This window comes from Syngnathus acus, chromosome 23 (assembly GCF_901709675.1).
Source record: "Syngnathus acus chromosome 23, fSynAcu1.2, whole genome shotgun sequence".
Taxonomy (NCBI): Eukaryota; Metazoa; Chordata; class Actinopteri; order Syngnathiformes; family Syngnathidae; genus Syngnathus; species Syngnathus acus.
This window is the reverse complement of record NC_051107.1, coordinates 6,818,581-6,832,833: the sequence shown is the minus strand read 5'-3', so window position 1 is coordinate 6,832,833 and position 14,253 is coordinate 6,818,581. Positions and strand designations below refer to the sequence as shown.

The window sequence follows — 14,253 nt, the reverse complement described above, 5'->3', positions numbered from 1 at the left end:
TCACCAAAATTCAGAGAAGGACAAGGTGGGGGGTCCCGCGCACACCCACACGCAATGTGTGTGTGTGTGTGCGCGCGGAAGCCACGATGACGTTTAGAGGAACTTCTCTTGAATTTCTTTTACTGCTAGGATTCACTTTGAGCAGTTGCGTGTCACTTTGCAGAGCACCCGCTGCTATTTTGGTGCGCCTTGCCTTTCCAAATGAACTGCAACTAACCACCGTCTGGCAACATAGGTACGGACGGAGCTTCCGAGTTGATTTTTGACAGGCAACGTCAATTCCAATAAAGGCTCAAAAGAAAGAAAATCCCCCACAGCATCACGCAGCACTGAGCAGACCCAAAATGGCCCTGGCCTGGCCTGAAAGGTTAAGGTGCCATCGCCACTGAGTTCAAGTGAAAGCGTGAGGAAGGCAGAAACGAGTTCAAGTCGTCACTTTCCAGGAAACTTCAGGGACCAAGCGTGAACTTTGGGCGTGTGCTTTTATTATTGTCATTTCAATCAAGACGACAAATGTATTGATGATGAGAAAACAGGTTCAAAAAGGTCTGCTTCTTCCGCTAAAGAGAATAAATTAAGGTACAGGAGGGAGGGAGGGAGGGAGGGAATTAAATAAAGGAATAAATTAGAAGAATCATTTGGAGAAAAATACATTCACGGCGAGGCATCGGTGGGTGAGGCCAAAGTGTGAGAGCCAATTACAGTTGCCATGTTGTACACCTCCAGAAACTGAGAGAGCGCTCTCTTCTGGAATGTCACGTCATCCACCTGCACACACACACACGCACAGGGTTCAATTCACACTTAACTCTTTGACCTTTTGTGTGTGATTATATAGTTTTCAATGTTGTCATTATACTTGATTTCTTTTTTCAATGATCTATTAAAGTATGAATTGAATGATGAAATGAGGTTTTTTTTTCTTTTGAGCGGAGCTGCGTGGCGCTAACCTGGAGCTGCGTGAGCTGATGCAGGACGTTTGCGGTGTTGGGGCAGTGGCGTCTGGCCAGGGTGGCGCTCAGGTGGCGCAATTTGCTTGTCAGCTGGCCGACGTTGCGCCTGAGCCGCTCCTGGTCGGGCGCTACCTTCAGCAGGGTGTCGTTGTGCAGGATGCTCTCCGAGATGCGCGTATACACGTGCAACGTGGCCTTCGCCAGCTTGACTTCCTCTCGGTTCTGCGGGGACCAAAGGCGCCAGTCAGCGCTGCTGCGAAGGACCATTTTGGCCTCGGCTTTTCTCTTCCTACCTGACACGCTCTGATGCTCTTGATGACGCTCTTGAAGGGAGGATGAGTGCTGATGTTTACGCTCTTCAGATCCTGAAACACACACACAAACAAACATATGCTAAAAGTGCTGAACCACACACAGCCTGAGATACCCAAGAAATGGGCATTCCAGAGCACAAGCAACATACACCACATCACAATACAATGGTACGTACGTAGTATATACACTACAATACACGCACGAAAACAAAATGACGGACGCAAAACGCGACAAGTAACGACAGTAAAGCGGCTTGATCCGCCGTCAGCTCACCACATCTTTGGAGATGTCCTCCAGGATTTTTCTCAGTTCTGGATACGGGTCCGAGTGACTGGTGCCTACCACCAGGGAACCCAGCAGGAGCAGAAGACACAAGCGGCTCGGCGGCGACATGGCGGCGGACGGAGTGACCGGAGACGAGAGGAGGGTGCCGTGAGACGGGAGACGAGTGGCAAATGCTGAGCGATGGCGACGCTTTTTCAGGTCAATTCGCTGAGCGCCGCTCGCATCTTTTATACGCGTCTTTTGTTTCATTGTGGTCTGTGGCTGCTCGGTAGCAAACACCAGAATCTTCCTCTGAACTTCGCTGCTACTCAGAAACACCCGTGCGTGCGTGCATTTGCACGCACGTACACACACGCACGCACACAGGCACACACGCACGCACACAGGCACACAGGCACACACACGCGCGCACACACACACACGCACGCACACAGGCACACAGGCACACACACGCGCGCACACACACACACACAGGCACACAGGCACACACACACACACACACACACACACACACACACACACACACACACACACACACACACACACACACACACGCGGCCTTCCTTGAAGGAATTTCCACTCACCTCCATCTTGGTGAGGACACTCCCGGCCGGGTCACTGCGGTTGTCATCAGTTTTCGCAGAAGCCTCAGCACGGGGATGACGTGTGTGCGTGGTTGACACTTGCTTTCTAGATGGTTGTGTGGTTCCAAACATTTTCATAAGGCCACCTTGACCCACCAGGGCGTGTGGTCGTGCAAATAAACCTCCCAGCCATTACTGACTCTTTTGTGTGTGTGTGTGTGTGTGCGCGCGCGCGCTCGACAGAGAGGTCCAAGTGCAGGTATGCTAAGCTGCTAGGTAGCAGTGCGTAACGAGTGAAGCTATTCGCGTGTGGGTGCGTGTGGCCGCTAAAGAGGCCAGTAGGGCTACTTTCAGCGGCCGCAACGCCAACTTTGTTTCCACTCAAAGTCTTTGTGACGCCCTTTTTTCCACTCCATGAATTCCATCCGCACCCGCGCTGCATAAATGCGCGAGGCCAAATTTGCTCAACTGACCTTGCCTGTTGTCCTTATCCTACGGTGAGCATCGGAAGTCTGCCTTTTAATCCCCAAGTGTCTTTCTTAAATGAGGTTGGATGAGCCCAAGTTGGACGAGGAGGCAACTCCGAGCCGCTTTTACGCACCAAACACGGAAGCGTATCGACATCACGTTGAATTAAATGTGCTGAGGAGGCACAGCATTACACGGAGACTGCTGGTGTCCTTCTATCGCTGCTCCATAGAAAGCACTTGAACGTACTGTATACGTGTTTGGTACTCCAGCTGCACTGCTGCTCAGAGGAAAAAGCTCCAAGGGGTCATCAACACAGCACAGAAGATCATTGGCTGCCCTCTCCCCACACTGGAAGACCTACACAGAACCCGCTGTCTCCAAAAAACACCGAACATTCTGAAGGACACTTCCCACCCTGGCCACTCCCTTTTCGAACCGTTGCCATCAGGCAGACGCTACAGATTAATTAGGTCGAGGACTAGCAGATTCGCCAACAGTTTTTACCCTACAGCGGTAGTCACATTGAATGCAGCTAAACGTAAATGATTATGTCTGTGTATGTTCTTCTGTGGGGTTTTAGCTTTTTATTCTATTTATTCTATATATTTTTTATCGCATGCGCGGATCGGTTGGCACTTTTTAAATTTCGTTGTACATGTGACAATGACAATAAAGATCTATTCTATTCTATGTGATAACTTTGACTTGGGCTTCTTTTTTGGCAGATGGAGGACAACGCATCTGGACGCACAAACATCATGTGACCTTGCGTGTGTGTGTGTGTGTGTTTACCTGCATGCAGATGAATTCATGTGTACGCATCAGAGGCGTCGTGAAATTGTGCAGAAAGGCTGCCATGCAGCTTGGCTTCAACCACCCGCCGGTGCTTCGAATCGCATCAACCGGCAGGTAAACACTGGTCGCGCCCGAGTGACAGTGACGTCATCACGGCAGGCCGCCCGGCCCCCACACATGAGAATGAATTCGCCAACTATTTAACATGCAGTATTTGAAAACGTAGCGTAAGCACGTAACGTTTGTGAAAGCGTCTCAGGTGTGTGACAAGTGTATCGCGCGCGCGCGCACCCCGCCATCTTGGCCAACAAAAGATTTCTGGTTGTTGTTGTTGTTGAAAGAAGCAAGTTTATTTGAAATGTCAGTACTGTAACACATGTCTCCATGGTAACAGCCACATAAATAGTAAGGCCAATAAATAAAGTAGTCATAGTTGTGGTAGTTGGTTGTGTGCGTCAGCGGGCGGCGCTCACGCAGTTGTCATGTAGATACGTGAAGAGAATGTTCACCTCGCTCAAGGCCTTTTTCAGGCCACGACTGCTGTCCATCTACAGACAAATCCAAATTCACACCAAGTCATCAAGCGGGCGGAGCCTTCTGCTGCCGTTCTTCGACCCTTTGGCTTTTGACAGCCAGCCAAAGTGCCCCGCTGAGAAAACCTCAGTACATAGCATGCGCGCGTGTGTGTGAAAGGCCTCCACAACTACACACGAATGACTGGCTTGTTCTATTTTCCATTTTCAACGCATGCAAAGCCTACCTGGGCCAGCTTGTCGCGGAACTGCACCACGTGCCGGTGGTCTTGGTAGTGCGGCGCATTCTGAAAAGGGCACGCAAGAGCTCAAAAAGTCCGTTTGCCAGCGGAAGAGCACACACACACACACACACACTCAATTTTCCAAAGTCATCCGACTCAAACCACTCCACTCACGCATCCGTGCTCTTTGAGGTCTTGGCCGGCTCTGCTGAGGTCCGAGTGCAGCTGGTGCATTCTGGGATGCCGGTCGTCGAGGCCGTCGAAGACGTCCTTCAGGTAGAAGTCCAGGATGTTGCTGTGCAGGCAGCAGACCACCACGTGCTCCTTGAGAAGAAGGGGCGGCGCTCAGGTGAGCTACGGTCGAGCCCTCGCCGCTCGAGGCCTTTGAATTGATCCTTTACCTCCTCGTCCGCCACCGGAACGTTCAGCCTGACGTTTGACTCCTCCTCCGTCTCGGAGCGCTGAGCCTGAAGAACGGCAACACGGAAAGAACACGGCAGGGCCGCAAGGTGTCATACTGGGCCGGCGACGACGCTCACGTGGCGGTCGTACCACTTACGTGCAGCGAGACTTCCTCTGCGGCCCGGTACGTGTTTGGACTCCTCAAAACTGGGCTGAGCGGCCGAAAGACGGGTCCCGCCTCCCCTCGCCGGACGCAGCCGATCAGGAGCAGCGCCAGCACGCCAAGGAGGCGGAGGGAAACGAGCGCTGCGATGCCGACCGCTTTCATGATGATGGAGCGAAATATCAAAAACAGAGTTGGCGAAGAGAGGAGCAAATGCGCAGGTGATGTGAGACCAGAGCACACGCCGCATTTTATACACACAAAGCCTCCGCCCCCCCACCTGAAAATAGGGCAAGCAAAAAACCCCAACGCACGCACGCACGGCCGCGCGCGCACGCACGCACGCACTACACACACGCGGAGGTCAACGTGTTTACGGTCACCTGGAGGAAATGAAGTGTCAATCAAAAAAGTGTGATGAGAAACGGTGTTTATTATTAATCTGGACCAGTGACTGGAGCACTTCTTTGTTTCCTGGGAGGGAGAGGGAGAGAGAAAGTGAATGAGAGTGTGTACAGTATATGCAGGAGTGCATATACGCATGCTGAACGAGCATGTCGCACCAGTGCGGGAGCTCAGAGTCATCACGATGTTTGCCAAGCACGTTTATTGCCACACGTCACTGGCAATTAATGACATCAAAATAACAACCGCGACGTCACAAAAGACACGTTTATGGTAAACCGTTGTACCTTCAGCGGGAATTTGAGCGCAAGTGACGCCCGCAGCCGGACAATATTTGATCAGCGGGGGAACGGGAGGCCTCGTCGCGGGACGGACTCTTCGTCACCGGATAAAAGGTTCCGAGAGGAAACGAGAAGTTTCCAAGAGCGAGAGCAATCCGTGACAATTAAAGAACCACTCACATCAAATGTGTGTCAGAAGAATGAAGGAAATAAGAACTCAAGAAAGGATACAAAAGTCGTACAAGAATGAAGAGCGAAGGAGGAGACTGAAATGAACCAATGGGAAGAAGGTGGAGTTAGCGGTCCATCCGTGGCGGCGGCGGCGGCGGCTCAGCTCCTCCCCCAGAATTGGCACGGCCTGTTCCGCCCTCGCTCCAGCACGGCCGGCGCCAGCGAGCGACTCCACGTGACGTCTTGGCCCCAAAAGAAGGGAGGCCGGCGTTAGGCCCAAGGAGAAAGCAGACGTGGCCGCCAGCGTCCGGTGCCTTCAAATATGCCTCGCTTAACCATTCCAAACAAGCAAAAAAAAAAGTCCAGCCTGCCGCCGCAAAGACGAGACGGCGAGTCACCTCGGTCGGGACACAAGCGGCCGGCGGCGGCCGGCGGCGGACGAGCGGATCCTCAGGCCCAGCTCACCTGCGCGCACGCGAGCGCCGCACGGTCAAGATGTCGTCGGGCCGCTGCTGCAGCCACGGCCGGCGCTCACCGTTGTGTTGGAATTCGGCGTGTCTCAGCAGGCCCCGGATGACGCGCGTCCCGGCCGAGCTCGGCCGGGACGCCGCGGGCCCTTCCGGAGGAAGCTCGGCGTGCGCCGCCGGATCGCCGCCGTGGCGCCTCTGCGCAGGGAGCACGTCGGTCGCTTCATCGTTCGACCGATCGCAGAGTGATCAAATCAATCACCTGAAAAGCTTCTCGTGAAGTGGCCTTGCCCACCAGCATGCCGCCCCCTGCTGGAGACACACGCATCACTTTTGTCCTTTTGTCAAGCGCAGGGTGTGCGTACCGCAGGTGGGTGTGGTGAGATCAAGATGAGTTCTGTGAAGCGGCCCGCCGTAATTCTCGGGAGTGGGAAAGCGTCCCGCACCTTTGTCATCCTCGTCCTCGCCGTCTTCTATCGCCGCCGGGCCTTCGCGGGGGCGGCTGCGGAGGGAGGGAGGGAGAGAAAGGGACACAAGCGCAGGCGGGATGACGAGCGGCGCAGATGGCAGCCAGCGGCCGGCGCAGACGGCAGCCAGCAGCCAGCGGCCGGCGCGGGCGCAGACGGCAGCCAGCGTGGGCGCAGACGCCAGCGGCCGGCGCAGGTGCCTCACCTGGCCGAGTCCGGAGCCTGGGCACAGGGAGAAGGGCGGGGCACCGAGGCGGGCCGGTGGGGCCCGCCGCCGCCGCCGCCGTCGGGCTCCCACGAAATGTTGTGCTGGGACTTGAGCTGGCTCAGGTGCTGCCGGGAGAAGTTGGTCCCCCACGTCCGCCGCCGGTACCACCGGGCCTTCTCCCTCAACAGCATCACCTGCACACAACGCGGCTTCGACTTCAGAGGGTGCGGCACACCGACACACCTGTCGCACAAATGCAGGGACACTTGTCACACACGTGCGCGCGCGGCAGTGGCAGCGTGTGGCGGCTGTGACCCAAATGGAGGAAAGGCGCTTCTCAGAAGTGAGTCAGCGCTTTGAAGGCTCCCAAAGTGTTCTGGTAAAAGCCAAGCGTGACCGCGGTGACCCTGATGCAAAGGCGCACGGCAACAGGAAGGCAACGCACATCACTTGCTGGCTTTGAGGGAGAAGACTTTCTATTAGGTACACCTGAGCAACCTACCTCCTTGCTGTGTGCGCCTTGGGAATTAGCACTTTGACGCAGCTATGCTTGTTTCCTTTTTTGAAGTGCTCTACAAATACAATTCGGTTGAGTTGCATGTTTGTACGTGTGAGTGTGTTGCATTGTGTGTATGTACACAGTTTCCCCGAAATGAACTGTGGTGGTTGGCTGGTTTCCGCACGCGCTATTTCTCATGTTCTTGAGCTGACTCATCAAGTCACACAAGGTGAGCTTAGCAAAGTGGTTGAGCTAAGATGCTTGGCTTTGGGGTCACCTGAGGGGTCTCGCCTGTGTCTCCACATTGGGGAAAAGGAAAGTTGGCTTCATATTCCGTCAGCAGGTTCCTGTCACACACACACACACATGCGCATTAATAGCTTACGTTGGGAACACGCACGCGTGTCAAGGCCTACTATATTAGCCTAAAAAGACGCAGGCACACCTGCGTTGTCGCTGAACCTGCGGCGGGGGTGTGGCTTCGCTTTGGCTGGCGGGGCCAGCATGCTGTGGGTGGGGCATCATTTCGGACTCCTTTCTCATCCTCTGACTCTTCTGATCACACAATAGCAATGAAATCATCACGGATGGTCGACCTTGTCATCCGCCGTGCCTTGTGTGTGCGTGCGTGCGTGCGTGCTTACGCCGCGCGTGTCAGAGAGCGGAACTCTCTGCCGGCATTCCAGATGCTTGCGCAGGCGGGGGGGGCCACGAGGCGGAGACACACCTCGGAAGCTGCGGCGGTACTCGGTTTCCGAGGAGAGGGGACGGCTCTGCGGTTCCGTCACGTGCGCTTTCGTTTCCATGGCAACGGGCTGCAATCGAAAGGAGGAGGCCTCTCTTCTGCAGGGGCGGAGCATCTAAGGACAAAAAGGGCATCACGTGACCGGCGGAAGAGGCGTCGCGTGTGGCGCACACGGTGTGGTGCCAGCCACCTGTTGTGCCGTCAGCAGGGGAGAAGCAGCGTCAGCGATGCCGCTCGCCGACTCATAGGGGCGCTCTGCTTTCTCGGCGCGAGAATGTGCGCGTCCCGCTACCGGTTGAGGTCTTTGGCGCCTCGGACGCAGCGGAGGATCTGACCCGGCGGAACCCGGCGTACGTTTGCGGTCGTTTTCCTTGTTTCGCGCTGTGACGACGGAGGCGCTGTGGGCCCGTGCGCCGGCGGCAGGACCGCATCGCCTCTCAAAACCGAGCCGGTCTTCTCTGCTCCCGGCTGATTAGACAGACAAGACAGACAGATCAAATCAAAAGGTAGATCAAAACAGCCGTTTTCTTCAATCTGGTGCTTACCTTTGCCACGGGCCAACGCGTCGCCTGGCTGAGGAGAAACGCTCCGAGAACGTCCGTAACTCCTCTTGTATTCACTCTGACAAATGACATCAAGATTGGATAGACGGGGAAACGAGTGATTGGTCGCCAGGTAACTGTCCCCCAACAACTGACGGCTCGCTTGGCGGGAGAGGTCATTTATAGACAAACAATGGAGTCGTTGCCCGTCATTGCCGAAAGTAGTGCCATCAGTGACGTCACTTCTAATTGACGGAGCAGGAGTACGAGTAGCTGCCAATCATCTCTAAAAACAGTTCACAACGGTGACGTCACTACTAATTGACGGAGCAGAAGTACGAGCAGCAGCTGCCAATCATCTCTAAAAACACATTTTTGGTACGCTTCGTCACTTGCGATGGCGCTAATTGGCTGGTTAGCAGGTTCATTAGCGCAGTCAGGCTAACAGCTAAGCTCATCTTACCGTGAGCGTCATGACGTGTCCGGGCTAAAAGAGAACGAGACGGCGGGCACCTGGGCAACAACAAGTGGTTCTTCGACGCGTCGCGGACGAAAAGAAACAACGAGCAAGAATGAAGGCGACAAGTCCGGCCCGGCCCGGCCCTGAGGGCTAACATCGAGCGCAACGAAACGCCGCTGTTGCCATGGCAGCAGACCAACACGCGCATGCGCAAAGACTCATTTTCTTCTTCTTCTTTGTCCTTTTCACGGCGGTTGGCCAGCAAATTCCAAGTTCATTACCGCCGCCTTCCGAAATGGAGTGTGAGTGCCACGACGTTTCCTCTCCAACGAACGCGTGCGTGCGTGCGTGCACGTCGCCTCCTCCTTCTGTGTTTGTGTGTTGACGACACATCTGGGTTGAACTTTGACTGCACTCACTCCGTTTGTGTACTATATCCACGTTGCCGACCGAGGATCCAGAATAACCTGTACTACTATATCGAAGAGATGTACTCCATCCACGGCTGTAATGCAACAAAGTCCTGCATCAACTGCTTATGTGCTAAACGTGTACACGGGCGAGTCACAATGTCACCTTCCTGTTAGAAAATGGCACCACTTTTATTCATTTAAGGCTTTTGACGTTTTGACTTGACATTTGGCTGCAACCCCGCCCCCTCAACAACAACAACAACAACAACAACGGAAGCAACCCAACCGAAAGCAAAAGATTGCTCAACATCGGCAATGTGCATGCAGGCAGGAAACAAAACCAACAAAAGTGCATTCACGTTTGCTTTAGCCTATCTTAGCCGACTCCATGACGGATTCCTGGTCGTGAGGAGGGGGCTACGGTGTCCCTCCAGTCACGTTAACTATGCTTGACGGGCCTCGGTGGCGCTCCCTCGTGGCCACGCGGAGGGAGGGTGGCGTCAACATGCTGATACTGCGCCACCTGGAGGTCAGGCGGACAAATGCTTGCATGCGGCATGACCATCACGCACGCACGCACGCACGCACGCCCTCAACCTTCGCACAAAACTGCTATAAAGACAAAAACCTCACACGCAAATGCACAAAAACACATCAGCAAACATGCACACAAGCACAGCACGCAAACATAAGCTCAATACAAAACTTCCATACACTTGACACACGGACACAATGGCCACATCCAAACACAGGGTCTCCAGACACATGACCCAGCACACAACCCCGCATCCACAAGCACACAACCGTCACTTGATCTCCACGCACACAACAAGCAGCGCTAAAAACACACAACCTCCACATGCAAACATACACTGGCTCCGCACACAATTGAAGACTTGAAAGGCTTTTAGTGGCTTCGACAATCTCCACCGAGGTTAAGCGTCCAACATAAAAGACACAAAAGGCCGAGAGTAAAAGCAGCGCAACGATAGCACATCCTCATCAACACAAAGTGTTCCTCTCTCATGTGTGCATACCTAATGTCCATAAACATGTCATGACATGTACATAATACAATCTGGACTCACACACACATTCATGTGTACACGCAGAGTAGTGGACCAGTGTGAGTCTGCCGTCCAAAGGCAACTTGGCCGCCACAGGCAGCAGCGGCGGCGGCGGCAGCAGATCTGGGCCCCGACTCACCGCTAAGGGCTAATGGCACAATGCCACACATGAGCTAAACCATTAATGGCCAAAATAATCAAAGGATGGCAAAAGTAACAGTTTGGTAACATCGTCAAGTGTGGCACTGCTGGTCGTTGAAAAGCAGGGGGGGGGGGGGGGGGGGCGCTAATGGCTAACAGAACCGCAGGCAGCAAAGCTGAGCGTTAAATGTAGAAAAACAACTGTGACGCCACGAACGGCCACATCCGTGTTGCTAACATTGCTGGCATTATTAGTCGTGAATGAAAAGGCGGAGCTTAAAACATGCCGCAAACCGAGCCGCTGAGGTTGATGTTTGAGCCAATGCCAAAAACTGCTGCTGCATCGCCACACCCCTCCCCCAAAGAGAGACCGAAAAAAAGAATCACACAATGAGCAAAACAATCAAAGTTTCTCAAATGTCCGGAGCCACGCGCACACACGCATACACACGCACACACACGGTCGGCCACGTCGCCAGTGACATCATCACGTTGCGCCTCTGGTCGGAAAGAAAATCGAGAGGCAGAGCGCACGATGGGAAAACATCCTGGCGGCCCATCATCGTCGTCATCATCATCATCATCATCATGGCAGTCTTTTGATGTTTGGTTTCCGAGGCAACAGAGAAGGGGGACAAGGAAGCGTGGCACATGTGCTTGGCGCGGCGACAGACTTCCAACTTGATGATGATGATGATGTAGATGGGGACAGACGGAAGATGTCCTCCGATTGGTTGCTCACTTGATGTTGGCCAGACGAGCACAACTGCAAACGTGATGCAGTGAGTGAGTGAGTGAGTGAGTGAGTGAGTGAGTGAGTGAGCGAGCGAGCGATAGCAACATGTACCTGCAGTCATTAGAGGAGCTGACAAGTGGACTTTTTGCGAGTTCTGCCGGGAACTGGACTCTTCCTGTTGATCTGTCTCACCAGATCATAGAAAATCTGCGCGCGTGCACACACACAGACACAAACACAAACACACACACACACTATCATGATGCAAGCTGCGGAATGCGCACGCATGCACGTGCGCGCGCCCACGCACCTCGTTGACGTTGATCTTGCTTTTGGCGGACGTTTCGAGGAAGGCGCAGGAATTCCACTGGCGAGCGAGGCCCACGCCCGACTCTTTGGCCACCACGCGCTCCACCTCCAGGTCGCACTTGTTGCCCACCAGGATCATGGGAACCTGAACACACGCGGCAAAAGTGACATTTTGACAGCCAACATCTGACGTGAGCGTGACGCTACAAAGATTGCGTGCTGCGTACGTCGTCCGTGTCCTTGACGCGCAGGATTTGCTCTCGGAGGTCCTGAAGGTCATTGAAGGTGGACTGGGCCGTGATGGAGTAAACCAGAGCGAAGCCTTGACCGTTCTTCATGTAGAGGTCACGCATGGCCGTGAACTGCTCCTGAAATGCACACACACGCGTGTTGTGTAAATCCCTCGTCGACGGTGACAAGGTAAAAAACAAGCTTACTGTGCCTGCCGTGTCCAAGATCTCCAACATACACTGCTGGCAATCCACCTCCACTTGCTGCGCACACATTTGAGGGAGAGCAGAAGTAGCAGTAAGTGTGTTGTTGCAGGGCGACAGTGGTACGTTCACTGGTCTCACCTTCCTGTAGGAGTCCTCTATCGTGGGGTCATACTTCTCCACAAAGATCCCCTGAACAAACTGGACTGTCTGCACACGGACAAAATGACGCGGAAGAAGGAAGTAGGGCAACGGGAAGAAAAGAATGCTTCTTCTGTGGGAAAGAAAACTTTCTTACCAGAGCAGACTTGCCAACGCCACCAGATCCTAAAACCACCAACTTGTATTCACGCATCTTGAGCTAATCTCTGCACACAAACACACAATTATGTTAATAAGCGGCTCACCTGGTCACACGGCGGCCGATGATGACGATGATGTCAAACGCGCTTATGTTTGCAGGTGTGCGCGCCGTATCTGCATGCGTGTCAGTCTGTGTGTGTCTGTGTGTGTGTGTGTGTGTGTGTGTGTGTGTGTGCATACCAATCATGCCCAGTGTTGCGTTTGCTGTAACAAGACGCAACATGACGAGACAAACACAAACACGCACACTTAAATGGGGGTTGCCACGGTGATGCGTGTGTGTCTACGTGATGACAACACTTGCGTGGATGACGATGATGTGTAGTGCTGAGGAAGATGAAACATCGCAAGTTGGTCAAGTTGTGACACGCTACGTAGTGTTGACAAACGCTAATGGAGGTCCGAGTTCAGTAGAAATCTTTGGACCCTGCATGCCTCACAAAAAGAGAGGAAAAGGGGCAAAATCTACATTTCTCCTGCAGTCTCTGAAGGCATCATGGCAGTCAAGTTGTTGAACGCACCCCGTCACACGTGCGTGCGTGCGCACAGGCTCAACTAGGTGGGGTCTGTCAATAGTCATAGAACGCACGCGTGTTGTTGTGTGCGTGCGATAGTCAAAGCGGGGGGCTCAACTCGATTGTACCTCGACAGCCAGCCAGACACAAGTTGTCTCTAGTTCGTGTCTTTCCGGGGCCGCCCCACGAGCTCTCGGTCAGGCCCTTGCTGTAGGCGTGGAGACGAGCGAGAGGCCGCCGGGCGGTTCGCCATCAAGTCAAGAAAAGCCCAAGCGGGGCGACAACCTGGCTGCCCCTCCGCTTGCCCCTCTGCTCGTCCGTCTGTCTGTCTGTCTGTCTGTCTATCTATCTATCTTTCGCCACTCGCTTCCGCAAAGCGGCCGCAGCCCGCCTCGGCCTGTCCCCCACTATCCACCCCGGTAACCCCCTCCTGAGCCCGGCCCGGCCCGGCTGGCTGTCACAAGCGGTCGCGGCGCGTCGAGTCTCGAGTGCAAAAGCAGACGACCCAAAAAAAAGTCCGAGAGGGAAAAAGCGAGCAAGAAAGCCTCACCGTCATCCAGCCGTCGGCAGCTCCTGTCTGTCTGTCGCTCTCTCTCTCTCTCTCCCCCCTGTTCTCTGTGAACGTCGCTCGACCACGAGCCGCTCCCTCCTTCAGACAACGTCAAGTCAATGTCGAGAAGACATACACGGATGTCCGCTTTTGAATTTCAAAATAAGTGGCGCACCGGAAAAGACGTCACCTCTACTAAATAAAGTCCGTTTGTCGACGAGACAAGCTTTTGTATTATTTCGAAGCTTTTCAACGGAATCTATTTGCTATATTGACGCTATGAGGCTAATTTTATAGTACACTTCAAAGTATATACGTCACTTTTGAAATAATAGCACATGCAGTCACACACGCACACGAGCAGTGAAGTCACGTCACACTTTTTTCACATCACACAACACAACACACAGCATGCCACACCCAAACAGGAAGGAGTCACCAAGAATAGCGACTTCCCTCCCTCACACACTTCCCGTTTATGAATTACTGCTGAGAAACGAGCAAGTCAGTGTAAACCAGGGGTGTCAAACTCATTTTTTTCGCGGGCCGCATTGTAGTCATAGCTTCTTTCGGAGGGCCATTATGACTGTTATAGACAGTAAAAGCTACAAAACAAACGGACAAATAACTCGTTTTCAAATCAGAGTAAAAACTGGTCAAATATTAAAAAAAAAAAAAAAAAAAAAGAGATTAAAAGTGAAGACAATTTGCAATTCTAGTAATGACACACGAATTTGATGCACAATTTGTCTTCG

At 53.5% G+C, this 14,253-nt stretch overlaps 4 protein-coding genes across 11 annotated transcripts; all 4 read right to left on the bottom strand.

The window, feature by feature from the left end:
* Positions 1 to 463: 463 nt before the first annotated feature.
* LOC119116970 lies at positions 464 to 3,560 on the bottom strand. 2 transcript variants are annotated; one of them, XM_037242844.1, is made up of 5 exons: positions 3,401 to 3,560; positions 1,542 to 1,857; positions 1,247 to 1,318; positions 951 to 1,175; positions 464 to 768 (listed from the first exon to the last, which is right to left on the bottom strand). In XM_037242844.1, the coding sequence occupies exons 1-5, from the start codon at positions 3,418 to 3,420 to the stop codon at positions 655 to 657; spliced, it is 747 nt and encodes a 248-aa protein (XP_037098739.1). In that variant the 5' UTR covers positions 3,421 to 3,560; the 3' UTR covers positions 464 to 654. The 2 variants fall into 2 exon arrangements, with proteins under 2 accessions (XP_037098739.1, XP_037098740.1); XM_037242845.1 differs by lacking the exon at positions 1,542 to 1,857 and adding an exon at positions 2,138 to 2,243 and having other exon boundaries at positions 3,401 to 3,553.
* Positions 3,561 to 3,731: 171 nt separating this feature from the next.
* LOC119116965 lies at positions 3,732 to 5,344 on the bottom strand. Of its 3 annotated transcripts, XM_037242836.1 has the most exons (6): positions 5,109 to 5,344; positions 4,720 to 4,883; positions 4,562 to 4,627; positions 4,335 to 4,484; positions 4,164 to 4,223; positions 3,732 to 3,951 (listed from the first exon to the last, which is right to left on the bottom strand). In XM_037242836.1, the coding sequence occupies exons 1-6, from the start codon at positions 5,308 to 5,310 to the stop codon at positions 3,859 to 3,861; spliced, it is 735 nt and encodes a 244-aa protein (XP_037098731.1). In that variant the 5' UTR covers positions 5,311 to 5,344; the 3' UTR covers positions 3,732 to 3,858. The 3 variants fall into 3 exon arrangements, with proteins under 3 accessions (XP_037098731.1, XP_037098728.1, XP_037098730.1); XM_037242833.1 differs by having other exon boundaries at positions 4,720 to 5,344; XM_037242835.1 differs by having other exon boundaries at positions 4,335 to 4,481; positions 4,720 to 5,344.
* mdm1 (Mdm1 nuclear protein) lies at positions 5,139 to 9,244 on the bottom strand. Of its 2 annotated transcripts, XM_037242806.1 has the most exons (13): positions 8,974 to 9,244; positions 8,514 to 8,589; positions 8,159 to 8,436; positions 7,868 to 8,083; positions 7,669 to 7,778; positions 7,501 to 7,570; positions 6,722 to 6,918; positions 6,415 to 6,551; positions 6,312 to 6,361; positions 6,118 to 6,247; positions 5,981 to 6,047; positions 5,654 to 5,824; positions 5,139 to 5,199 (listed from the first exon to the last, which is right to left on the bottom strand). In XM_037242806.1, the coding sequence occupies exons 1-13, from the start codon at positions 8,983 to 8,985 to the stop codon at positions 5,163 to 5,165; spliced, it is 1,551 nt and encodes a 516-aa protein (XP_037098701.1). In that variant the 5' UTR covers positions 8,986 to 9,244; the 3' UTR covers positions 5,139 to 5,162. The 2 variants fall into 2 exon arrangements, with proteins under 2 accessions (XP_037098701.1, XP_037098702.1); XM_037242807.1 differs by lacking the exon at positions 5,139 to 5,199 and having other exon boundaries at positions 5,314 to 5,824; positions 6,415 to 6,555; positions 6,723 to 6,918; positions 8,974 to 9,234.
* Positions 9,245 to 9,547: 303 nt separating this feature from the next.
* Positions 9,548 to 13,658, bottom strand: LOC119116973 (ras-related protein Rap-1b-like). 4 transcript variants are annotated; one of them, XM_037242848.1, is made up of 8 exons: positions 13,499 to 13,658; positions 12,369 to 12,438; positions 12,212 to 12,280; positions 12,074 to 12,130; positions 11,864 to 12,004; positions 11,638 to 11,781; positions 11,439 to 11,534; positions 9,548 to 11,357 (listed from the first exon to the last, which is right to left on the bottom strand). In XM_037242848.1, the coding sequence occupies exons 2-7, from the start codon at positions 12,423 to 12,425 to the stop codon at positions 11,448 to 11,450; spliced, it is 555 nt and encodes a 184-aa protein (XP_037098743.1). In that variant the 5' UTR covers positions 12,426 to 12,438; positions 13,499 to 13,658; the 3' UTR covers positions 9,548 to 11,357; positions 11,439 to 11,447. The 4 variants fall into 4 exon arrangements, with proteins under 4 accessions (XP_037098743.1, XP_037098746.1, XP_037098744.1 ...); XM_037242851.1 differs by lacking the exon at positions 13,499 to 13,658 and adding an exon at positions 13,077 to 13,292; XM_037242849.1 differs by lacking the exon at positions 13,499 to 13,658 and adding an exon at positions 12,681 to 12,750.
* Positions 13,659 to 14,253: the final 595 nt, after the last annotated feature.

What these genes read in the sequence shown, in the direction of transcription:
- LOC119116973 (XM_037242848.1), bottom strand. Translation starts at nt 12,425, where the DNA reads ATGCGTGAATACAAGTTGGTGGTTTTAGGATCTGGTGGCGTTGGCAAG. An exon ending in TCTTGGACACGGCAGGCACA is followed by an intron (nt 12,005 to 12,073) that starts GTAAGCTTGTTT and finishes TGTGCATTTCAG; the next exon opens with GAGCAGTTCACGGCCATGCG. An exon ending in GCAAGATCAACGTCAACGAG is followed by an intron (nt 11,535 to 11,637) that starts GTGCGTGGGCGC and finishes GCACGCGCGCAG; the next exon opens with ATTTTCTATGATCTGGTGAG.
- LOC119116970 (XM_037242844.1), bottom strand. Translation starts at nt 3,420, where the DNA reads ATGAATTCATCTGCATGCAG. An exon ending in ATGAATTCATCTGCATGCAG is followed by an intron (nt 1,858 to 3,400) that starts GTAAACACACAC and finishes GTTTCTGAGTAG; the next exon opens with CAGCGAAGTTCAGAGGAAGA. An exon ending in AGGACATCTCCAAAGATGTG is followed by an intron (nt 1,319 to 1,541) that starts GTGAGCTGACGG and finishes TGTGTGTTTCAG; the next exon opens with GATCTGAAGAGCGTAAACAT.
- mdm1 (XM_037242806.1), bottom strand. An exon ending in CAGGTTCAGCGACAACGCAG is followed by an intron (nt 7,571 to 7,668) that starts GTGTGCCTGCGT and finishes TGTGTGTGACAG; the next exon opens with GAACCTGCTGACGGAATATG. An exon ending in TCTCACCACACCCACCTGCG is followed by an intron (nt 6,362 to 6,414) that starts GTACGCACACCC and finishes GTGTGTCTCCAG; the next exon opens with CAGGGGGCGGCATGCTGGTG.
- LOC119116965 (XM_037242833.1), bottom strand. Translation starts at nt 5,310, where the DNA reads ATGACTCTGAGCTCCCGCACTGGTGCGACATGCTCGTTCAGCATGCGT. An exon ending in ACCTCAAAGAGCACGGATGC is followed by an intron (nt 4,224 to 4,334) that starts GTGAGTGGAGTG and finishes TGCCCTTTTCAG; the next exon opens with AATGCGCCGCACTACCAAGA. An exon ending in TCCGCGACAAGCTGGCCCAG is followed by an intron (nt 3,952 to 4,163) that starts GTAGGCTTTGCA and finishes ATTTGTCTGTAG; the next exon opens with ATGGACAGCAGTCGTGGCCT.